The sequence below is a fragment of the Haliaeetus leucocephalus genome, unplaced genomic scaffold (assembly GCF_000737465.1).
Source record: "Haliaeetus leucocephalus isolate CR32 unplaced genomic scaffold, Haliaeetus_leucocephalus-4.0 Scaffold730, whole genome shotgun sequence".
Lineage (NCBI taxonomy): Eukaryota > Metazoa > Chordata > Aves > Accipitriformes > Accipitridae > Haliaeetus > Haliaeetus leucocephalus.
Genome location: NW_010973166.1, coordinates 361158 through 385021, shown reverse-complemented (window position 1 = coordinate 385021; position 23864 = coordinate 361158). Strand labels below are relative to the sequence as shown.

The 23864-nt window shown below is 56.1% G+C and overlaps 1 protein-coding gene across 1 annotated transcript in view; it reads left to right on the top strand.

The window, feature by feature from the left end:
- Positions 1 to 23864, top strand: part of CACNA1E (calcium channel, voltage-dependent, R type, alpha 1E subunit) — a 171774-nt gene that overhangs the window by 61817 nt on the left and 86093 nt on the right. The window contains exons 3-5 of the mRNA XM_010580622.1: positions 12953 to 13219; positions 21903 to 22008; positions 22457 to 22596. Of these exons, the coding sequence (XP_010578924.1) occupies positions 12953 to 13219; positions 21903 to 22008; positions 22457 to 22596 (513 nt within the window). The remainder of the gene's footprint in view (positions 1 to 12952; positions 13220 to 21902; positions 22009 to 22456; positions 22597 to 23864) is intronic.

Genomic DNA, 23864 nt, shown 5'->3' with positions numbered 1-23864 from the left:
TTTTTTTTTTTTCCCCCCCCCCCCCCCAGTGCTGAATGAGACAAAGGCCCCCCTTGGTGTGTGCTGAGCTGCCAGTTCCATCACTGCTTCCCAGCATATTCCCCAGTGTGTCGCACCGTCTGGGTTTAACTGGCTGCAGTGATGGGGAGGGCAGGAGCGCGCGTGGGGCTGCACTGCCACTTGTTCCTCGGTGCTGGTGAGGCTGTCTGGGAAATATCGCTGGGCTGGGGCTGCTTTGGCAGTAGTGTGGCCCTGGCTGGACCAGTGCCCATCACCCTGGCCCTCCTCGGATCTGCAGGGAAGGGACAAGCCCCAGGATGGCTCTGAGTTACCGTCACTGATGCCGGTAGTGCTGCGGCACGGTTTTGGGAGAGGTGTTGGATGTAGTGGGTGTTGCTGCTGTGCTGTAAGCAGCAGCCTTGGTCTGTGCAGCAGCTCCTGCCCATCCAAGTGGGCTCCATGGGGGGCTGCTCGGTGCCGTCTTGCCCCAGCATGAGGCTGGGGGTGAGGGGCTGGAGGAAGGTGCTGGCTCTTGGCTGCAGCACTGACGTTGGGAGGGAGGGACCTATGAAATGGCAGCTCTTGCTCCCCCATAGGTGCTGCCAGGGAGGGAGAAGATGCCCCAGCATCCCCTCCTGGTCTTGGCTCTGGCACTAGTGTCCAGTGCCTGTCACCCCTCCTCATGCCTCCCTCCCTGAGCCTGCCCTGGGAGGTAGATGACTTTCCTCTTCCAACACCTCTGCAGTGTCAGTCGCTGTCAGGGGCAGCTTAGCCACGTCCTTCTCCACCGCGGGCTTCTGTTCAGACGTCTGCTGCCATGTGCCCGGGAGCCTGGGGAAGCTGGGCAGGAAGGTCAGGGCAGTGCAGGCAGCTGGCAGGAGCTGCGGGGGCTCTGCTGGTGAAAGCCTTGAGAAGTTGGTGACAGGCGAAGCCAGGCTCCTGTAGTGGGGAGCATCCTTCATGGAGATACACCCATGTTTCCTATGCAAGTCCTCTGCGACCCAGGGCAAAGAAATTAACCTCTCCGAGAGCCTAATGAGTGCCTCTCAGTTCAGATGACTCTCCCTGCTTCTGTTTTACTCTGCAAGAGTAGCAAGGCAGGTAATAGAAAGGGCTGTGGATGTGGTAAACCCGGGGGCACTGAAATACAGCTTTTATTATGGTAACTTGGCCTTGAGTAGCAGAGGAGCATCTCTCCTAGAAGTATCTGCCCAGGACCTCCCTGTGCTCTCCCCGCTTCCCTTCAGTCAGGACCAAAGTTTTGACGCATGGGGAGGAGATTTTTTTTCTGACCCGGGATGAACTCGAGTTCTGCTGAATGTCCTGGTGACAGCACAGAAATAGCAGTATCTTTCCCTGAACTGCCTCAAAGTCTGGGTTTCTGGCACAGCCCGCATGAAGAATTCCCTTTCTGAGTTAATTCAGGTGACTTTGCAAAGCCTCCCAAGGGCTGCCAGGAGGGTGGGCAGTTACGGTCGGTCCCAGCCTTCCTGCATGGCTGAAGCTGCTCTACCAGGGAGCTGGGCTGGTTAGGAGCTGGTTGCTGAACATGGAGGACAAGGCGGTTCCCGGCCTCACATTTTGTCACCGCATCCTGGCACGTCTTGTTCCTGCTTCCCTTGCTGGAGTCTCAGCTGCGGGCGTCGGGATGGTTCGTTAGTGCGTCTCGGGACTGCATTGAAGCCATGCACTGTGCTGAGGCTGGTCGTGCTTCCCAGGAACCAGTGTTTGATGAGAGCTTCCCCCTTGGTCTGGGGCTGGCCACAGCTCAGAAGCACAGAATTGCTGGGAGGCAGTGAGGTGGGAAAGTACCTCAAGCAGGGTCAGCTGGAGCAGGCTGCCCAGGACCACGTCCAGGCAGGTTTTTAGTATGTCTCCAAGGATGGAGACTCCACAACCTCTCTGGGCAACCTGTCCCAAATACTCAGTCCCCCTCACAGTAAAAAAGTTTATTCCTGTGTATTAATTGAGTTTCTTTTATTGCTGTTTGTGCCCATTGCCTCTTGTCCAGTTACTGGGGATGCCCTGGTTTCGGCTAGGGTAGATTTGATTGTCTTCCTAGTAGCTGGTGCAGTGCTATGTTTTGAGTTCAGTATGAGAAGAATGTTGATAACACTGATGTTTTCAGTTGTTGCTAAGTAGTGTTTAGACTAATGTCAAGGATTTTTCAGCTTTTCGTGCCCAGCCAGAAAGAAAGCTGGAGGGGCACAAGAAGTTGGCACAGGACACAGCCAGGGCACCTGACCCAAAGTGGCCAGAGGGGTATTCCAGACCATGGGACGTCCCATCTAGTATAGGAACTGGGGAGGGTGGGGGCAGGGGATTGCCACTCGGGGATTAACTGGGCGTCGATCGGCGGGTGGTGAGCAATTGCACTGCGCATCATTTGTATATTCCAATCCTTTTATTATGGAATGACTGGTGTCATTTTATTAGCGTTATCGTTATCATTACTAGTTTCTTCTTTTCTGTTCTATTAAACTGTTCTTATCTCAACCCACGAGTTTTACTTCTTTTCCCGATTTTCTCCCCCATCCCACTGGGGGGGGGAGTGATCGAGCAGCTGCATGGGGCTTAGCTGCTGGCTGGGGTTAAACCATGACAGGGAGCCACAGAGAAGAGCCTGGCTCTGCTTTTACTCCCTACTGTCAGGTATTCATATGCATTGGTAAGATCTGCTCTGAGCCTTTTCCAACCAGGCTGAGCAGCCCCAGGTCTCCCAGCCTCTCTTTGTAGAGCAGATGCTCCACTCCTTTAGTCACCTTTGCTGGAGTTGCTCCAGTAAGTCCAAGTCTCTCCTGTCTGGGGTGGGGCACAGCACTCTGGATGTGTCTCACCAGCGCTGAGCAGAGGGAAAGGGTCACCTCCTCAACCTGCTGGCAATGCTTCGCTTAATGCAGCCCAAGGAGGCTGTTGCTCTCCTTTGCTGCAAGACCACACTGCTGGCTCATGGCAAGTTTGGTTGGTGTCCACCAGGTCCCTCGGGGCTTTCCCTGCCAAGCTGCTCCCCAGCCTCCACGGACTGGGTCGTTCTTCCCCAAGTGCAAGACTTGGCATTTCCCATGAAGCTGAATTTCATGCTGTTCCTCTGCCTGTTTCTCCAGGCTGTCGAAGTCCCTCTGGATGGCAGCACAACACTCTGCTTTATCAGTCCCGGTTTTATATCGTCTTCCTGCACTGCGAGCGTGATTCGGTGCAGCATGCGTGCAATGAAACTTCTGCTATTCAATACTCTTTTGCACCCTCATCCTTTCCCTCCCCTGGGATAATCCAACCTGTTCCCCTGTCCCAGGCAGCCCCCAGCTGTCCCTATGGAATTCTGATGGAGGGCTGTCTGCTGGCCAGATGTTTGTGGGAGAGGTTCTTCCCAGCCTCTCAAATTTTTATGGTTCCCATTATTTTCTATTTATGGTTTCTAAGGTGTAGTACATCTTTCTCTGCTAATGTATATTTAGGAGATGACAAGGTCATAAGATAATTTAGGGTAGAAGGGACCTCAGGAGGTCTAGTCTGATCAGACTATAACCTACTTTTAATTTAACTCTGTTTTACATTTTAAAACATGTCTTGAGCATGTTTTACATTTTAAAACGTAGGTGACTTCTTGCTGCATGCTCCCAAAATGGCATTTTCTTCATTTCAAACTGCATAGTTTTCAAACTTGGGAAAAGTTTTTGAAAGTTTGGTGAAAACCCAGCTGTGAAGATTAGTGCACAACCTGTCCCTAGAGAGACTTGTTCCTTGCAGTCTTATCTGTACCATGGAATTGGTACTTCCACCTAATTGCACAAGCGAACGCCAATGTGAAATTCCTACTGTACGCATGGGACACTCAGTTCAGCTGTCTCTGAAGGGTTACGGGCTTTTCTGCACTTGCCAGTTCATCCTTCCTAGTTCAAAAGGTGTTTGCTGTGTTTGTGCGTGACAAATATTAATCCTTGGCTTGGACCGCTTGCGCTACCTGAGAGCTGAAAAAAAATCCACGTGAAAAGTTATGAAGGTCCCAGAAGTTGTACTAAAGCAGCTTTCAAATGTGGCTCTTGATTTCCTAAGGTGGCCTTTGAAACATCAAGAGATCTTAGAAAAGCAGAGAGAAGAGATGTGTTTCTTTTTTCCGCTTACCTTTTACATGCTCGATGGGAAAGTCCGCTCGGACTGGCGCAGGGTTACGAGCGCGTGGGTCACCCAAAACACATCACTGTTTCTGGGCTGGTGGTATGCACACCGGCAAGGGTCTCGCTCTTTAACTGTGAAAAACATGCTGGTGCTTACCCCCGGCCGTGGGGGACCACAGCGCCAAAGGAGATCAGCGTGGCATTGTCCTTCCCAAAACACACCTGAAAGAGGTGGTGGTGTGGCTCATCTTTCACAGATGATGCTAACCAACTATGTGTGGGTTGCCTGATGGGAAGCAGCTTTCCCGTGAGCTTGGAGCACACCACTGTGGTGGATGATGCTGTAACAAAACATGCGTCATTTTCGCGAGCTCCGATACAAACCACGAGTCCTTTTTTTTGTCATCAGAGGAGCTTCACAGTGGTAATTTTTTTTCTCATGGCAGCTCATGAGACTGTAAAACAGTAGCTAACATGCTGTAACTGTCTTCTCTGTGCATTTGCTCGAGTGGAAATAAGTCTAAAAATTCTTCAATGAACTTTTTCCCATTGAGGAATCGCACAAGATGCGCTCAGCCTTGCTTTCCTGGGGATGGGCGAGGGTGTTTGCCTTCACAGAGGCTGTCGAGCTGATGACTGCCTGTTGCCGCAGCAAGGGGGACGGTTTTTTCGCACCTCCTGGCACTGAGTAGCTTTCGGAGAAAGGTTTTGCTCTTTGGCCTTTTTTCTTTCACAGGTTTGGAAGATGGAAGCAGCATCTCCTTCCTGGCTGCGCGCCAGGGATGGGGCTTCTTTGGCTGTCTTGAGTATCAGCTGCTCAGCGTAAGTTCAGACTTGCTGGAAAAATTTTTCAACAGCTCCATCTTCTCCTGGCTCTTGTCCTGACAATGTAATTTTCATTGAAGCCACCCTGTTTGCTAGCAGGTTGCTTCTGAGAAAGCTGAGCCTGTGAGTTTGGCTTCATTAGATTGGGGATGGAATTGGTGGGTTTCTGGTCCAGCTTTCTTTTTATTGTCAGGGGTATTTGCAGCCCAAAGGCAGGAGGCTCCTCCATCATCCCGCTCGCTGGTACCGTGGTTGCTGTGTTTGTTTGACTTGAGCCTTGCAGGGCAGGCAAAGGATCAGAGAAAACACAGGATGGTCCTCGGGCATGGACCTGCCTTTTGTGGGAGCAAAGAGGAGGTCTAAGGGAGGAGAAAATCTCCTGCTGGCTTTGGCAGGTGCTAACGCTGCTGCGCCAGAGGGGTCATGAGGATGCTGATGGAGAAAGTGAGGGATTTCTTCTGCTTCAGGTAATGCAGAGGTTGAAAAAATGCTTTTTAAAAAATCCCTCTCCAACCCTTTGGCAGGCTAGAAATATACTTTCTCCTGTTGACTGTCTACGGCTGGCCCCGGGGATGTCTTTTCTGAGTTCAGTCTCCTTGTTCCCACGCACGCATAAAGCTTGGCAGCTCGGCATTTGGCTGTCGCAGGATCTGCCCCCTCGAGCCCTGCGCTTGCAGGGCTTTGGTGGCAAGAAGAGGAATACCCCCTGGGTCTGTGCTCCTTCCCTCCCTCCCTCCCTCCTCTCCTTGGCCTTCTCTTATCCCTGCTACCCAGCCCCGATCTTTTCGGCAGGGTCATTCTCAAATATCCCTATTTTTTCCCATCGGATCCTCTCGAGTCAGCCTCCCTGGAAGTGCAATGCCCCCAACTGGACCCATGTGAGATAGAGGAGGATAGAGAGGTTATATCTCACCTGCTGCCAGCTCGGTCAGGACTGGGACGCTCTGCAGCTCAGCCAAGGGGAGAGGTTGTGCAGAGGGATTTGGGGGTTGGAAGTGGGGATGGAAATTCGCTTTAATCTGATGGAAAAGCAGGGGGAGGCAGATAGCTGTTCTCTGGGAGGTGGGATTGCTGCACGCCTGCCCGGAGCAGCCAGGATGCGGCTGCAAATGCTAATTAGAGCCCGACTCACAAGGTTAAATAAAGCAGCAGGGCACTCCAGGCAATTTATTAATGGGTGATTATTTCAGGCCTCTTCAACTGAGCCATGAAGCCTCCCAGCCTAAGGCAGAGAGAGTTAGCACAAGGAGCACTGCCGTTGTAGGAAACACTCAGCATGGGGTGTTTTGGTAGGAAATAAGAGAGCGGGCAGCCGCAGGCCAGGGGATGCTTCCCTCCTGCACGGCATCGCTGTAGCCAGCACCGGGGCAAAGCGATGCTGTTCCTTGGCTGTGGTGGTCTGTGGGGGACAGGGTCTCACCTGCCTCTGCCTGAACTGCCAGCAAACCCCTTGTACTTGTTGGGTGGCATATGCAGCTGCAAATGTGGCGATGGTTTTGGTTTGGGCTTTTTGGAGAGTACAAAGACCTGAGCAGCCTGTGGGGAGGTGGGTAAGTGCAGGCATCGAGCTTCACGGTGGCAGAGTGTGACCAAGAACCAAAACCAATTCCCATGTGTTTTGCAGGGCTGGATGCACAGCTCTGTTGCATCCCTATAAATGCACAGGACCAGAGGTTTCTTGGCTGTCCTTTAAACCTCTCCCAGCACTTTCAGCCTGTGACTGTTTGGTCACCGAATCCCCCTCTGGTTCAAGACACAGCATCCTTCTATTTTATCGGTAGCTCTGATGTACAAGCTGCTCCGATCCCACAGCGATACAGTGTGGGGGAACATCTGACTTCAGGGCTCTGTGGTGCATTTGAGCACTTCTGGTGACTTCAAAAGGTACACAAAGAGTTTAGCTTGGGGTGCTTGTGCTCCCAGGGCACTGTGGGTGGTGGCGAGCCCTGGGGCTCAGGCCACCCAAGCAGGACCTGGTGCTGGGCTCCAGCATCTCGGCACACCTGGCCTGCACCAAAGAGTGTTTGGGGAGAGTACAAGCAGCAGATTATTCACACAGCCCCTGATCCTTGTTCTGACATCCCGTCTGACTTGTGGAGACACCTTTAGCGTGTCTCTCCTTTGCTCACACAGATGGATGTCATAACAGATCAGCCACTGGGAAGCATCTGCATGTGTGTGCGGCGAGGGGAGGAGTAAAAGGGAGGGAGGCTCACAGGTTTTCCTCCAGGCTCTGCTCAGAGCTCCCTGAAAAAACATGGCTAATGGGTGTAATCAGCTCCAGCATCTCACCCCTAGAGAAGGTGGGGACCGGTGGGTGCTGCTGGGGCATGGTGGGATGTCCTGGGTTTGAGAACCTTGAGTGGGACCAGCTGGGTACTACGCTCATGTTTGTGGGGCATTTTGCTAGGAACTGGCAGGTATTTTAAAAAATGAGGCCAAAGATGCCCTGGGCTGGATTTCCTTAGGCAAACGCTTGCAGAGAGGTTAGGAAAAGGGACCTCTGGGGTGGGAATGCAAGGTGTGCTGCTTCTTGCATCTTGGGAAAGGCTGGGTGAGAGCAGCTAGGATGCCCTCCCACTTGTGAGAGCTTGTTGAAGGGAGATATAGCAGCAAAAATCCCCATTTCTAGAGATTTATTCCTCCATCCTAGGAAAGAAAGCTTTACAAGACTGATACCTCATTGATTTTAAAGATGCCAAGACTGGATGTTGGACTCGTGGGTCTTGGTAATTAAAACCAGCAGTATTTGTGAATACAGGTATGTTTTATGGCAGTGTGCAGCAAATTACACTTTCAACTTAAAGCAGTTCAAAGCTTTTCTGCTGCCGCTGCTGTGTGACACCTGGTGTGGCTGCTTCAGTCGAATGACTGGGAAGAGTTTGGCAGAGTAGTGGCAGTTGCTTAAATCTGGGCGCATAGTTTATAGCTCAGTGTGAAATTTGCTGGCTTTCGCTAGTCTTCCAGCCGTATAATTTCTCAGTGAATAAATTACAGTGCTGACCCTGAGAAGTCAGCCCTTTGGGTCTGTGTTGGGAATGCGTCCAGGCAGTTTTGCAAGAAGGTGCTGCTCCTCTCTGTTTTTAGTGCTGGGGAAGGCACGTCCCAGTGAGGTAGACAGCTCGTGGGGAGCACCATGATGCGGGCAAGGTTGTTACCAAAAAGTGAACAGACAGCAAAGAGGAAACACTTGCCCTGGCTTGGGCGAGAGTTGCCTTGCTGCAAGGCAGTGCAGAGTCTCTGCAGTGTAGCTGAGGCTGTTGTGCCTGGCCTGGGACTTTCTTGGCAGAAGAGATGCCAACAGGGCTGTCATGGCCCGTGCCACAGCTGCTAACATCTGCACAGATGAACATCAGGCAGAGACTGGTGTGGTACCCTCCTCTGGAGGTGCCATCCTGGAGCTGCTTGGACCTTCTCCACCCACATCCCGGGTGTCCATGGGTGGGCTGCACCAGCCCAGGGACTCTGTCTCCCTGCTGCGGAGGTGCTTGGCTTGGCAGGGCTTCCCCTATGCAAACGGGGAAAACATCTCTTCATAATCCAGCAGGTAATGAATTTGTTCCTGGAAAAAAAAAATCTTCCCTTCCTGCATGGTTATAAACATGCTTCTGAGTCACAGCTACCCAGTCCCAGTTTGAAATTTGGCCAGAGCACCGTGGATGATTCTCATTTGATCCTATTTTTCTTCCCCTCTCAGCATGGCTAAAGCCTTATTTAAAAAAGAGAATCAAATCAGGATGCCAAAAGCCACTTTCTAAGATGAGTGGCAGCCCGTCAGAGCTCCTGGGAATATCAGTCATGGAAGGAGAGCCTGTCCCCGCTCTCCAGATCCTACCTGGGCTGGGGTCAGGATCTGTCCCCTGCGCGATGCTGTCCCTGAGCTGCGGAGCAGCCTCCGGCTTTCTGAGCAACCCGGGCCTGGGCAGAGGATGCTTTTAACAATATCGCCTGTACCCAGCAATGCATAGGTGGATTTTTGGGTTGCCTGGGGTCAGCCGGAGGCTGCTCCAGTGGCAGGAGAGCTGTGCCATGAGATGCAATAAATGCACGGGGCGGGGGGGCTTTGCATCTGCTTCAAAGAACCTCGCGGGAAGCACAGGCAAAGGGGGGGGCTCGGTTTGGATCCCCCCGACTGCGAAGCAAAGCCAAACCCCGTTGCTTGCTGCCGGAGGCTGGGATGAGCGGCGGGGACGGCGGTGGGGGGGGGATGATGGCTGCAGGGAGGGGGCAGCAGCCGCTAGATGGCAATGCCGGAGCGGCGGCAGCCCCGGGCCCCGGCTCCGTCCCTGCGGTGGAGGTGGCGGTGGTGCTGGGGGGGGCTCGGGCCTCCCCTGGGAAGGGGTAGCCCAGTGGCTCCGGTGATGCGGCCCCGTGCAGGGCTAGTGGCAGGGCGGGGAGGCAAGGAGGAGGCTTGGCTGGCACTCTCAGTGTGAGGAGCGGGGGTTAGCCTGGTTTTGCAAAACCCACCGCATCCCAAGTGCCTTCCTGTCCCAGCACTCGCTGTTGCCCTGTCTTCTTGGACTTCCTTCATTCATAAAAAAAAACCCCAAACAACCCCACAGAGCTGGCTCTGAAGCTCTGTGCCATGTTGAATCATGCGGGCATCAGCCAGGCTTCTCCCTGACTCACAGATCCCAGCGTGCTGGGGTGAGGGTCAAGACAAGAACGGCAATAAACATCCTTGGAAACTGAGCCTGCAACTCTTGGCATAGCCAGGGTCTTTTTTTTTTTTTTTTTTTAAGTTTGGTTTTTTTGGGTTTTTTTTTTGCTTTCAATCTTCTCTTAAGGAGCTGCTTTCTCATAAATATCCCATCCTTTAGCACTGTCTGAGCAGGAGACAGGCTCCCAGCGGGGTCATCCTGTGCTCTGCTCTGCAGCACTGAATGTAGAGTAGAGCCGAGAGCGAACCCCCGGGTGCGGGGGATAGCCTGCTGCCCCAGCAGAAGTGTCCAGGTAAGGTGTGCATCCCTGCTTTGAGGGCATAGGAGGAACGCTGCCTTCCTCCTCCTCGGCCCCTTGCACCGAGCAGTAAGGCAGGCCTGGTGTTTCTGAGCTGGGCAAGGGATGCGGGGGGGAGCACTGGGTCCAGCCTTCCCCGTCCTCCTCAGCCTCTGGGTACCAGCCAGAGCCTGAGCATTTAGGCTGGGGGGAGGATTGTCTGCAGGCTCAGGGGGATGGGAGAGGGCTGGGGGGGTCAGGGGGGAGCCAAGGCAGGAGCTCTGCAGGGCTGAGGATCTGCTCCTGGCAATCGGCCCAGCCTTGGGCTTAATTAACAGAGGCTTAAAGGGTTGAAAGGTGGGAAGAGTGGCATTGCTCCTGATGCTGCGCTGGTGGTGGGGAGGAGGAGGAGGCAAAGGGGATGAGCCACAAATTGTAATTGATTCGTTTAGGGCAGTGTCTTGCCTGGAATGATTCGAAGGGACTGTAATTAGTCAGTAGCTGGTGTGGCCTCCTCACTGCCTGACTTTAGTGGAATGAAAGCCCAGGGTCACTGTGGCTTGTGCCGGGGCCAGCTGGTGACCTGGGAAGCATTTTGGGAGGGATCGGCCCACCCCTGCTCCACTGTGTGCTGCAGTGTGGTGGAGACATAGCTGGGGGGCTTGCTGAAACCCCCCAATTACACTCACCTCTGCTATAAGGCTAATTGGAGGAGCAAAATCAAGTAGGGATGCAGTAGATGGGCATAGTGGTGAGCTGGTGGGCTCTCGGAGCCTGGCTGAAGTTGGGGCAACGATCCCACAACCTTTTTTGCAAACGCTCCTCTGTTATCTTGCTGAGGAGGGTCTGATCCTTCCTCTTCCCTGCCCAGCCACCTCAAGGGCTCCTGGCAATGCACCTGTGAGAGCCTGGGCCAAAAAGCCAGCCCTGTGGCTGTTTGGTCATAGTAATGCCTGCAAGGTGGGGAAGTCCATGGTGAGGTGCTGCCAGGCTGCATGGAGGGAGCAGCCTTTACCCAAGTGAGTTAACGATTTGTGTGATCAAGGGCTTGATGTCTTTTAATTTCTTTTTTTTTTTTTTTGAGCTGCCCCAAGCATTCCTGGCTGCCCTGCAGCAGATGTGGGGGACAGGGCCAGCAGCTGCTGTGTTTGCTGAGCGGGTTGCTGATGGTGGGGTGGACGGGGGAAGACGATCATGGGGACGCGGGGTGTCTTGTGATGTCGGCTGGAGCTGTGGGTGCTCTTCCTGCAGGAAGGGCAGGTAACGAGTGCCGAAGGCCCTGGGGAGCCCTTCAGACGTGGGGTTGAATGGGAGGGGTGGGGGATCCTGCGTGTGAACAGCTTGCAGGGTGTGCGGGTGTGCCGAGCAGTGAGGCTGGTGCCCTGCCTGTTGGGTAGGGAGGACACTGGGGACATCCCTGGGGAGCCATGAGTTCCCTCTGTGTGTCAGGAGGGTAAGGTGGGTTCCCCAAAGGTGGGTGGGCAGGGCACAGCCCAGGGGACCCCGAGCATCCTGGGCGACATTGGCACCCACACTGCTGCAGAGGTGAGGGTGCAGCACCGGCAACGTCCCCAGCCCCCAGCCCGCGGAGGGCAGTGGGATGGCTGGGGGGGGAGTGGGGTCGGAGCCCGGGTTGTTTGCACCTCTCCGATGAGCTACTGCTTCTTCTGGCCAAGATCAAGTGTCAAAAAGAAAAATACCGAGGCGGGGCGGGGGGGATGCTAAGGAAGCTGATCTGTATGCGAGTGAGCAGGAGGGCTCTCCCCGGCAGCCGCTGGCATCGGGGCGGCTCCAGCAGCGAACTGGGGGCCTCGAAGTTTCGCAGGGATGGGGGGACCGGTGCATGTGGCTGGAGAGATGCTCGGTGCGGGCTGAGGTGGGGTGAGCCTCTCACCTCCCCTGCAGGCAGGGGGTCGGCAGAGCCCCCCTTTGCCCTCCCCCCCCCAATTTAGCCACTCACCTAGGAGCACCCATGTGCTGGAAAGCCCTCTGCAGCCGGAGCGGGGGGGGGGGGGAGGTCTTGCCAGGGGGGGGCCCCCCCCGTGTCTTTGTTCCCTTCAGACCCTCCCCTCGCCTCTGATTTTCCTTTGCGGCAGCTCCCGTGCTTGCCAAAAGAATGCACTGGATGGAGCGAGGGAGCGAGCCGGGCGTGTGTGCGCGCTCGTGTGCGTGTGTGTTGCCACTGACTTCATTAAAGCAAGCTGTCCCCGAGCTGCAGAGGCGCGGCAGCCTTTAATTTTGTGGCCCCGGTTCCTGCGGGAAGCCGGCGCTGCCTTGCAGCGAAGGGCTGAGCATCCCTGCCCCTGCAGGTGCCTGCTTTTTGGGGGGGCGGGGGGGGGGGGGCCTCTGCCCGCTGCCCCGGGGAGCCAGCAGCGGATGGGTGGCCGGACTCCCGCAGGCTGCTGAAGATGGAGTCGGGAGGAGGGAGTCGGACACTTGGCTTTAACTAGGCTGGACCACGGCTGCAACCTGTTCCCCCGGCTTCCCCTCCGCCGCGCTGGGTGCTGTACCAAATTGCGTCTTCCTTTGCGGCGGGGTGGATGGAAGGGTTTGGATCCCAGGCTTTTCCCTGCCTGATCTCTGCCGGCAGGCAGTCCCCGGGCTCGCCTTGTTTGGGGGGGGGGGGGTTAAAAGGGGCTTGTTTGGGCTTGCAGGCAGAGCGGTGGGAAGGATGTGGCTGGGTTTAACCCCTTGCTTCGTGGCGGAAAGGTGCTTAAGGGATAGAGCTGCTGCGGCCTCCGCCGAGCACGAAGGACGGCTCCCTGCCCTCCCCGCTGCCCGTGTGGCCGGTTTTTATTTTTTTTTGGGAGGGGAGGGGGGGGCTGGCAGCAGCCAGCTGCCCACCCTGCCGCGCCAGAGGCGCTGAGCCGGTGCCGCGCGTTGCCACCTCTCCTTCTCCACGCGGGTCCCTGCTCCCCCGGAGGGATGGAGGAAAGACGGAGCTGAGCATCACCCGGAGAGGAGGAGGGGGCTGTGGTTGGGACTGCGCCCTGCAACCCCCCCCTCCCTCTTCTCCTACCCCCCCTCCCTGCCTTGGTGGTGCTGCTTCGGCTCACCTGTGTGTTTTCTTCCAGGATGGCTCGCTTTGGGGAGGCAGTGGCCGGCAGGCTGGGCTCTGGAGATGGGGGTTCTGACCAGAACCGGAGCCGGCAAGGACCTCCTGCTCCTGCAGGAGGGACCCCAGGAGCCTTCAAGCAAACCAAAGCGCAGAGAGCCCGGACTATGGCTTTGTACAACCCCATCCCTGTCCGGCAGAACTGCTTCACCGTCAACAGATCGCTCTTCCTCTTTGGGGAAGAGAACATAGTCAGGAAATACGCCAAGAAGCTCATCGACTGGCCATATCCTTTCTGCACCCCCTGCGAGCCTCCCCCTTGCTCCCCGGATTTGCCTCGGTAGCCTCCCAGGACACGTGCGTGTGGCACTAGCCGGCAGGTAAGCGCCTGCCTTCTGCTCTCCTTTGGCGTGTGGAGAGGGGTGCCCCATCCCCGGGGGATGCTCTCCTCGCCCTGTTGCTGCTTCCCTTCCCATACTCTGCTCGGTGCCTGGCGGGGAGCTGAGCCCCTCTCTCCATGGGGAGCCACCCCAGCCTCTCTTCAGGCTTGGATTTGGAAGCCCCCTATGCTGGCAAGGAGGGGGGCTCTGATCCTGGTATAACCCTGCATGCTTTAGGACATTCTGTGTGCATGTGGCTGGGGGGGTTGTGGCCTTTCCTCTGTGCCCCGATGTCTTGCTGGAGTTTTGCCATCCCACCCCACCTGGAGCCACCTATCCCATTGGGGACGGACCCCCAGGAGCCCACAGATCTTCAGTCCCTGTTGGGTGACGGCTTTGTCCCCTCCTGCACCTGCCTGCCTGTGCCCTCTTTGCTGCTGATCACACCTGGCAGGGGCACAGCCATCCTTACCCTGCAGCCCCTGCCCCCCCCCAGTGGCTCTGGAGTCTGTCTGCCCCCTCCCTGCGGCAGAGGGGAAGATGCTGAAAACCTCTGGCTGTGCCTACAGGCTAGCGTAGGGGACCATGGTTTATCCCAGGGATCCCTTTCTTAGGGCTGGGTGGAGGATGCAGATCCCCCTGCTCCTTCCCCTGCTTCTCCATCCTTTCATACACTCCTGCAAGCTTCTCTCCCTTCGCATCCTCCCTGTGGGTGCCCCTGGGTGCTGTGGCTAGTGCCCAGCACCGCAGCATGCAGCTCCCCATCAACCTGGGCTCAGCACCCTGCTGTCTCCAAGACCCCTCCTGGGCTTTGCCCTCACCGAGGAGCCAAGCCTGAAAACTTCAGCGTGGCCATGCTTTGGCTTTAGGACCCTCCCCGTGCCGTTTTCTGCAGTGGTGATTACATGCAGCTCTTGCCGCTGCTGCTTTCTGTCCCTGCAACTTGTTGGTTAACTTGCCGGCTCCTCCGGCAGGCGCGGGAGAGCTTGCCCGGGTGCCAAGCAGCAACGCCTTGGTCTGGTGCAACAGGTACCTTGGGGAAACCCTCTGGCGAGATGCAGGGATGCAGGACGCAGGACAGGTCACGCACCCTGCTGAGCATCACCGGGAGAATAGTTCCTTTGCAGCTCCAGCATGTCAGGTCGAACCTCTGCCAGGCAGGAGCTGGTCCTAGCTGGGGAGCCGCAAAGCCCTGAGACTTGGGAGGGTTGACCTAGGGGTGAAGGGGCAGCTCGGGGGGGCTTGTTTCCCTGTGGTATCCCTAAATCCGCCTCTGCCGGCAGCGCCCGCTGGGTGGGTGGCTGCAGGAGCATCGGTGCGGTAGCGAGGATGGGGACGCGGCAGCTCAGCTTGGAGCCCTGCAGGGCAGTGGCCAGGCCAGCCTGCCTGCTTTTCCAGAATATGCCAAATTATTCATGTGCTTTTTCAGCATGGTGTGGGAGGGCCCTCGCCCCTTCGGCTTTCATTTAAAGCAAGAAGGAGCTGGGGTGCTGCCGCTAGCCTGGCACTCCCTGCGTGGGCTGGGGTCCCGTGCCGGCGTGATGTCTCATCTCCAGGCAGCCGCTGTCTCCTAGAGACTAGAGCTTCACCACCGCACGGTAAAAACTCCCCAGCATTATTCTTTCCTAGAATTTGCAATGCATGAGGGAGATGGGCTCATTTTATAATTTTTTTTTTTCTCAGAAGTAAGTGACATATCCCCATGTGAGTGCTGGGAATGGGTGTGCTCCAGGCGCAGGAGCTGAGCATCCCTGGCTGTCCCCTGCCTGGCTGCCATCTCTTTCTAAGAAACTCATCCACCCCAGAGCTCCTCCGCACCGCTTGAGCTCTCGAGGGCTTGGGGACGGACAAGGCTTTTTGGTGATGACTTTGGTGAGGTTGGCCAGGCAAGTTGTTCCCATCCTTGTAGTTGTAGCCTGGCACATGCAGCCGGTGTCTTTCAGTACGGCCAGGGAAAACGTGTGAGCATCTCAGCTGCCTGGCCCGGAGCCTGTGGCATCGCTCCTGGGCGAAGGCGAGGGTGGTTTGGAGAGGTGAACATTGGATCTTGGCCATAATCAATGAGAGCTGCTGGCCTCGGGCGGGAGATGGGCTGGTCCCAGCACTGCGGGCACCGAGGAAAGCCAAGGGGGCTGGGGTGGAGTGTGGGGAGGAGTGGAGGCTCTTCTTCATCCAGCTCCAGTTGACTAGGTAATAGGGCTAAAAATAACTGGTGATTCAGGCCTGTATATCTGCTGGGTAACTGTATAATTATAACCAGCAGCCTCTGCAGTTTGGCTTCCCAGTGTAAATAGGGATGATGCATGGAGGGGAAGAAGGAGAAATATGAGAAACTGGGATTGGGATACAGCTCCATGAGGAGACGAGTCTTTGCCGAGTTCCTTGCTGGAAAGCCCAGTGCATTACCTCTGCTGGAGCTGCTCTCATTACTGGTCCTGCCCAAAACGTGAGGCAGCTGCTGTTTTGGCTGCAGGAACATCTACTCCTCTTCTCCTTCAGAAACACAGCCTGCTCTTCTCTTGCTGATGGCCAGGCCTTTAGCCCTGATTTCATTTGTTTGGCTGCCTGGAAAGCTGCAATTCAGTTAGCACATGAGATGGGCGGTGGCTCATCTATATCTGCTTCGTTCTTCATCTGCTTAATCACATTTGACCTGGATAAGATCCCTCTCCTGCCCCAGAAAGGCCAGATGACATTGCGTGGCTCTGGCTCTGTCCCCAAGGACAGTCTCCAGCTGCAGGAGCACACTGGCCACTGTACCTGCCCTCCTGGTTTGGCAGGGGAGAGGGATGTTCATCAGTCTCCTGGGGACCTTGCTGTTCCCTACAGCGAAGGCTTTCTTCTATCTCAGGCCCTTTGAGGACCAAATCTGTCATTGGGCTGGCCAAGAGCAGCTGGGGTATCTGTAAAGCCCTAGTGCACATCACCGGTTCAACACGCATGGCGATTTTGCTCCGTGGGATGCACACCCGTGTATGCCTGAACCATTTTGCTCGTGATGACTTCCACTTTGACCCAGGCATCTCTGATGCTGTGTGGGTGCTGCCCCTCGGAGACCCTGGCAGTATTATGACCCACCTGGGCAAGAATCTTCTGCACCTTCACTTTTGCGCGGCCAAGATTTCGGCAGGTCTCACCTCCCTGCGGGAAGAGCTGCGCCATGTCGTGCCATCCTTGGGCAGCTCCCTCCTTGTGCTACCCAAGAACATCTCTTTTTTCCTTCAAGGCTGTTTTCTGTGCCCTTCATTCATCAGATTTTTAAATGTTTTTTTTTCTTGGGGAGGGGCGAGTAGGTGTAATGGCAGGTCCATCTTTTTGACAGCCGGGGAGAGCGAGGCTGCCTGTCAGATGGTGAATTTAAACAGAGGCAGCTGTTGTCATGGTGACGCCAAGTTGCATCCTGTTGCTGTGGCAACCAAAGTTAAAAAACTGATGTTAAGGCAGGAAAATCACATGATGTGGTTCTTTTTTGTTTAAAAAAAAAATAAAGGAGGAGGAGAGGAGAGAGATTCGATTTCTAGTTTTTAAGTGCTGGGTGAGGTGGGGGAGAAGAAGACGCTTCTCCACGGAGCTGTTTGCACGTGGCAGGCAGGCACCCCGCATCCCTACGGGAGCAGCAGCAGTGCGGGCAGCTCTGCCCTGACCGGTTCCTGGCTGGTACTGCCTTCGGTTTAGCCCCTGGTGGAGACCAGACCACCATGTTTTGGAGTCATAAGCAGCAACATCTGTGGCTGCAGATAGTGAGCGGAGTCTCCCCAGTTGAGGCATGTCTGTGCAGTGAGATTTAGGCAGGCTGAGCATCTTGCCTGGTGCTCCCTGAGGGCTGCGCAGGGACACAAGCACAACCCCAAGCCCACGCTTGCTTTCCTGAGCCTGTTTTGCTGTGCGTAACGGGCATGCAGGAGCTGGCTCACGTTCAACGTGTGGTGGGAGGATTTGGGGTCTGTCGGCACCTTGTCTCTCCAGACATCACTTTCTGTCGACCCCAGCAAAGCATGGATGGGCTGGGAGTGCTGGGTGGTGGGATGCAGGGATGGGGATCAGCCCTGAGGGGCCATGGCTCTGCGGCTGCTTGAGGGCACTTGATAGCCTTATCTGCTGGGGGAAGATCTCCTGTGTCCTCGGGGACAAGCCAGGGAGGTGCTGTAGGGCTAGGGAATGCCAGAGTTGAATTAGGATCACTCATGGTCTTTGTTCCACTTGGCATTTTGTGTTTCTCTTGGAAAAGAGCCTTGGAGAGGAGGTGCTCACTTTTCTGCTGGGGTATGGAGCTGAGAGGAGGGTGTCGGGGCATCCTAGGGATGGGGATATTGAAGAGGTAGGTCTTTCTTCCTGTCACACCATGTCTGGGGGTGGCAGGCAGTACTGGTGGAGTTGGGACCAGCAAGATGAACTAAGTCCACAGATGTAGGAACTGAAGCTCACTGTCATTGATGCCTGGGGAGCAGGGAAAGCCCCTCAATGCAGCAGGTCCTGGGGGAAGCCTGGGGAGTGGTGAAAATAGAGACTTAAGTTTTAGGAGATGTTGGAGCTGGGCTGGGTGATGCAGGCAGGGTGAGGGGTTAAATCATTCCTGCCTTTCTCGCTGGCTCTCTGAAGCAGGCTTCCCCAAGAGCCCTTTCAGAGATACCCATGTTGCCTCACTCCTCTGGCTCTTCTGCTCCTTCCCCACTTGCCTGCCCGGGAGCGGGGAGAAGGCACGGTCACCCAAGTGAAGAGATGGAGGGGAGCTCTCCGTAGGTCCTGGCCCTTGCCTGTATCTGCGGAGGGATTTATCTCACACCCAGCTGCTTGGGGAGGTTGCATCAGTGTGCCATCAGCACCATAAATCCATCTTCAGGGCTTGGAGGTGGGCATACTCCCTGTGTTAGCAATATAGATGTTCTGGGTGGGCTGGTTTTGGTTCTGGATTGGGGAGGAATGTGAAGAGGGGGGTCACAGCTGGAGGCAAGGATCCACTGGTGGCTGGACATCTCACTGGTGCTCCCTGCCAGCTCCTGCCAGACCCACCAAGGAGCTCCAGCTCCAGGCATGGGGTTAGCCCGCAGTGCCTGCTCCAGGTGGGCTGAGGCAGGCGTTTGGGGTGGGGAGTCCACATGGCCCGAGGGCACCTTCTCCACCTCAAACGCACCGGGAAGCGTGGAGCTGCAGGTGTGGCGTGCACTGGGATCGGCCGAGTTGCTAAGGAAACAAGTCAACGGTGCAGGGGAGAGAGCATTGGGTAAAGGAGATAAATCAATAAGAAAACCTATTTTTATCAGCTCCCTAATGATCGTCCAGGAGAAGCCAGACGAAGGAGGAGGAGAAGACTGGAGGGAGAAGGACTTTCATTACTGGGCTTGGAGGGAGGCGAGTGCTACTCTGCATTTTGGGTGGCTGGAAGGTTGTGTAATTAGACATCTAATGAGAGAGGAAACAAAGGAGTGATAGAGCTTTGTCCGGTGGGTTCCAGCCCTGAGCTGGGAGGATGCTTGCTTGGCAGAAGTGAAGTGTGTAGATAAAATTTCTCCCAGTTCAGCCAGATGTTTCTTCTGTCCCTTGGGGAGGGTTTTCTTACCCTTGGTCTCTCAAAACCTGGCACAGCTGGAGCTATGGGGCTTATTTCCACGGGTTTGGTGCCTTGCAGCTCTCACCCAGCTCCAGATACAAGAATCCAGGCTTGGGTCCTCAGAGAACTGGGTCAGCAGGTTTTGGAGAGTCACTTTTGGCAGCAACCTCGTGCTTAGGTCACTGCTTGGGGCAGCAATTGCCCTGTTTCCCTTAGACTCGATATCTGCTGACCCACATGCCATGTGCTCGCCAGAGGTGGAGTGGGCACGCGGTCCCGTGCTGGGGCTGTGACAGATGTGCATTGTCCTTGTGCTGTCAAGCCACATGTTGGAACCAGCAAGTAAATATAGGGGCAGACTGAACCGTTAGAAGTGGTCCTGAGCCCCCCCAGCCACTGCCAGCCAGGGCTCCCATGCCGCTGGCTTTGGAAAATTTGGGATTTTCCCATCTGGGTGTTTCCCCCGTGGGACTAGGGGCTGCAGGAAGGACGAGGCAGTGCTAAATGCCCGGTGTGGTGGGGAGGAGCGCAGGATGCTCAGCGGGGTTAGCCGTGCTGGGGCAGACAGACGGACTTGCTGCGCCGTTCCCACACTTCTCATCTAGGCAAATGTGCCTAGCGCCTGGGGAGCTGGCTGCGCCGCCCTACTAACACGCTGTTTTCTTTTAAGCCTGTGCTAATTGCTTGCAGACTTTCAGGAAAATGAAACAAAAGACCCCAAATAGGGTGGTGGCTTGGGGCCAAGCGCCGTGGTCTGCGTATCAGCTGAAGTGTGCGGCCAGAGGTGGGAAAGACAGAAAGTACGTGGCTTTCGTGGGAGCCGTGCAATGAAATCCTCAGAGGATTTCAGCCTCGGGGTATTCAGCCTCAGAGGAAAACTTTTGGGGTCTGGCCTCCCGCTGAGCACAGGGAGCTGCTCATGATTCGTGCCCAGCTGGCACTGAGGTCCGAGCCCGCAGCAGACAGCTCTGCAGCGCTCTGTCTTTTGGTTTGCCTTTAACTTAGCAACCATTAATTTCACTGAGTGGCCTTTTAAATGTCTTGGCTGAAATCTCTCCTGGCTCTTCTCCTTACCGGGCTAAATACATCCCAGCTCCCGCAGGCTCTCCTTGGCTGCCCCTCCTGGCCAGCTCTCCGGGGACAGGCTCCGATGCCCAGCCCCGCTCCCACCTTGCCCGCGTGCCACAGCGTGGACGGGGTTGCTGCCGCCAAGGTCACTTCATGGTTTCCAGTTTCTCGTGCTCGTGGCCAGCACTGGGATGTCTTCTCTTGCCTATGGGCTCAGGGCCACTGTTTTAAAACATCTCGCTGTAGTCGGCGGCTTCGGTGGCCAAAAGGCAAGGTTGCAAAAGAGAATATCATCCCTTTTCCTGGGGGTGATGGCACGGGTGTTTGGCACCTCCTGGCCTCAGTGGCGTGAACCTGAAGCTGCCGGGTCTGGAGAAGCCTGGTGTGGTGGGGAAGGGCTCAGCTGGGGCCGCTGATCCCCATGCTGGCTTGGGATGGCGGGAGCATGGATGATTTCTTTATGGGCAAATCCATTCCAGGTGGGATCACATCCCCTTTCCACAGACACGAACCTTGGGAAGGTGGCAGTCCCCTCCCAGGGTGGCCACTGATGCCAGAGGCGACAGTAATATAGCTGTGGGTTTTTGGCATGGAGGGAGTAGAGGAGTGTGCTGCCTGCTGATGAATCTCACCTCATTTTGTTATTGAGGACAACAGGGCTTTTATTGCAAAGATGTGGTAAAGATGGATGGGAAATCTGAAAGATGTGGCCATCCTGTCGCTTGGAAGTGCTTTGTTTTCAGGGCTTGGCGGTGGGCCAGGCAGGAGGAGGGAGCTCCACACCCCCACCTCTCTCCCGGCGGCTCCTGTGAATCAAAAGGCAGGAGGGAGCTGAGTTTGGGGTGCTTTCCTGGGGGTCAGCCTGCCCTTTCCTCCACCTCTCCTCCTGGCTCACTTAGGTCCTTGGATGTCAGCATCTGCTGCCACTTGTTCTGGCATGGGGCTGCTCCTGGAGAAGGGTGTGTGAGCCCTAGATGTGGCTGTAGGATTTAGAATGCTTGTAAGGGTCCAACCAGATCCGACTGATAAGGTGCTGCTACCCCTTGGGGTCTCGCTGAAGCATGGCTGAGTTGGGATGTCTCCATAGGGAGTTTCCATTCTGCCTGAACTGAAGCTCAGACCCAGGAGCCATCCGTGTCGGGTTGCAAATGCTCACCCTGGTGCTCTGCAGCTCCCAGCGCTGCCTGGGCTCACCCTGCCACTCGCCAGGTGCTTGGCAAGGGACCCTCGGTTCCCAGGGCACATCTGCCTTGCCGATGCGGGGCACAGGGTGGGCCGATGTAGGTCAGATCCCCAGGACCAGCTTGGGATGCCTTGTCCTCCTCGGCCCATGCAGATGGGCCCTCCCACAGGGATGCTTTGGGACCAGGGCTGCTGATAGATAGCCTGTGACACCCCCCCCCCCCCCCTCCACCCCCCTCTGCTCCGTGATGGAAGAGAGAAGGCAAGCAGCAGGGCCATGGCATGCAGGGATGTGCCAGCTCCAGCCACCAGCATGCCATGCCAGGGAGAGCCTCCCTGACACTGCCAGGGACCACGCCAGACCCTCTTCCAGATGAAGCCCAGCGTGGTCAGAGCCTGGCTGTCTACCTTCATACTTGTGTCCATCTTCTGGCCTCTCACCACAAGCAGCATGTCTGTCCCAAGAGAGTTCACAGCCCAGCAAAGGCTGTTGGTTAACGTCCGGGGAACTCGGGAAGGAGGTGATGAGGCTCAGTAAGTCTCCAGTGAGGAAGGTCTTAGGGACTCGCAGTTCTCTTGTTGCCCCTCTCATTACCAGACAGCACTAAGATGGGCTTTCCCTCTCCTGCCTGGGAGCAGCGGGATGCGAAAGCTGGGCTCTGTGTGTGCATGTTCTTGTGGGGAAAGCGGTGGTGGCTGCTAAACAGCAGGTGAAACAAAGGGTGGGCAGGGGTGGGCTGGTGGGTTGGGGACATCATCCACCTCTTCTCCGCTCCTTAACTCCCCTCCACTCCCTTCGAGTACATGATCCTGGCGACCATCATTGCTAACTGCATTGTGCTGGCCCTCGAGCAGCACCTCCCTGAGGATGACAAGACGCCCATGTCCCGGAGATTAGTAAGTACCCTGCGTCCATCCCTCTCCGCCATGCGTCTGGGGGGTCTGGCGGGTGAGCAGGGGCATCAGCCGAGGGGAACAACCCTGTCTTACCAGCCAATTTCTTCTGATTTTAGGGTGGTAGGACAGGAGGTTTCCTCTGGGACCAGCTCCTCCAGCCTTCCTGGGGCTGTTGTCACATACTCCTCCTCCACGGAAAGGGTTCAGGAAGGTTTAAGCCCCTTAAAAAGTGGGGTAGGGAAGGGGCACTGGGCAACTTGAGTGGGTCATAGCCACCCTGTTTTTATTTCCAAGATCGATGCTGGCTGAGGAAGGGCTGGGAAAGCTCCCAAATGAGAGGATGGGGCTGGGAAAGGTGGGATGGGATGTGAGTTGGGTCAGTGTGAAATGGCTGGTGCTGTTTGCCCAGTCTCCCCCTCTCACTGTGTCACTGGTTCCCCTCTGGCAGGAGAAGACGGAGCCCTACTTCATCGGGATTTTCTGCTTCGAGGCTGGGATTAAGATTGTGGCTCTGGGGTTTGTTTTCCACAAGGGCTCATATCTGCGCAATGGCTGGAACGTCATGGACTTCATCGTGGTCCTCAGCGGGTGAGTTGGGGCCATTGGTGGGGTTGGGCAGCTGGGCACGGGGCCTCGTCCCGGTGGGGACACAAGCTCTAGGATATGGGGCAAGGCCCTGGTTTGCTGTTGTCGGTGGTTTTTCTTCATCCCAACGAGAGAGGGGAGGATGGTTCCCTGTGCTGGAGGCTCCTGCGTTGGCTTTGCTGTGGGCAGCTAATGGTGAGACAAGGTTCCCCACTGGGCGAGGAGGGCTGACTCTGAGGCCATCATGTCTAGCCTTCCTCAGCTGGTGGCCTGGTATCTGTCACCCATCTGGGCATGGGGCGAGGTGAGGATGAGGTAGGAGCATGTCCCGATAAGCTACTGCACGTGGTCTGGGAGAGGTTTTGGTCAAACCCTCATGGGGAGGGAGAAAACCTCTTCTCCTCTTGCCTTCCCAAGCACTTTCCAGCCTTGGCCTGGTGCTGGGGGTTTGGGAATGAGGTCTGGGTGGAGCCGCATTCCCAGGTGATGCTCGCTCAGCATCCCAGTGTGCAGCAGTAATACTGGGGGTGGTAGCACAGAGAGCTTCACGGGTGCTGGTTGTGTCACTGGTGGTGTCACCTGCCAGGGACGTGGCCCAGATTTGAGTCCTGCTTGCAGTGCGATGGGCTGTGCTGGTGACATAGAAACGAGCAGGGGCATTTGGGCTTGTCTTAGCCAACACTGCCAATCACTTTGAGCAGAAGTCCCCAGGGTGACCCCCCTGGGTCCCTCACTGTCTGGGGGACACGTGGGTGCCTGCAGCGACTGAGGGGCCCTGGGGAAAGGGTGTCTGGACTTGCGTGCCGATGGCAACGCCACATTCAGAGGAGCTGGTTTGATGAGTACAAACAGATGGTGCCTGTGGATCTCTGAGCACTTCATGAGCTCTGCTGGGTGCAGAGCAGCTGCAGGGCTGGCTGGGGAACTGAGGCACGGGAGCGAGACGCCTGGGGTTTCTCCCGAGTTGCTTGCTGCACAGTCCTGTCTCTTGGCTTGCAGGGTGGTGGCACCACGTGGGACATGACACCCGCTTGGGTGTTCAGAGGAGGAAAGGTCCTGAGTCCGGTGCTGCCGGGGATGTGGTGATGGGTGCTGCTCGTCCATGGGGGAGAGGTGCAGGTTGGGACCGTGCTTGAGAGAAAGCTTGAGGAGAACATGACCAGGAATGTTTTGACTCCTTTGGTCCAAGGTGGACCCGAATGGCCTCGCTGGTGAATAGGACCTTGTCTGCCTGTGAAGGCAGGGTGTCGGTGTGCTGGTGGTGGGGTGAT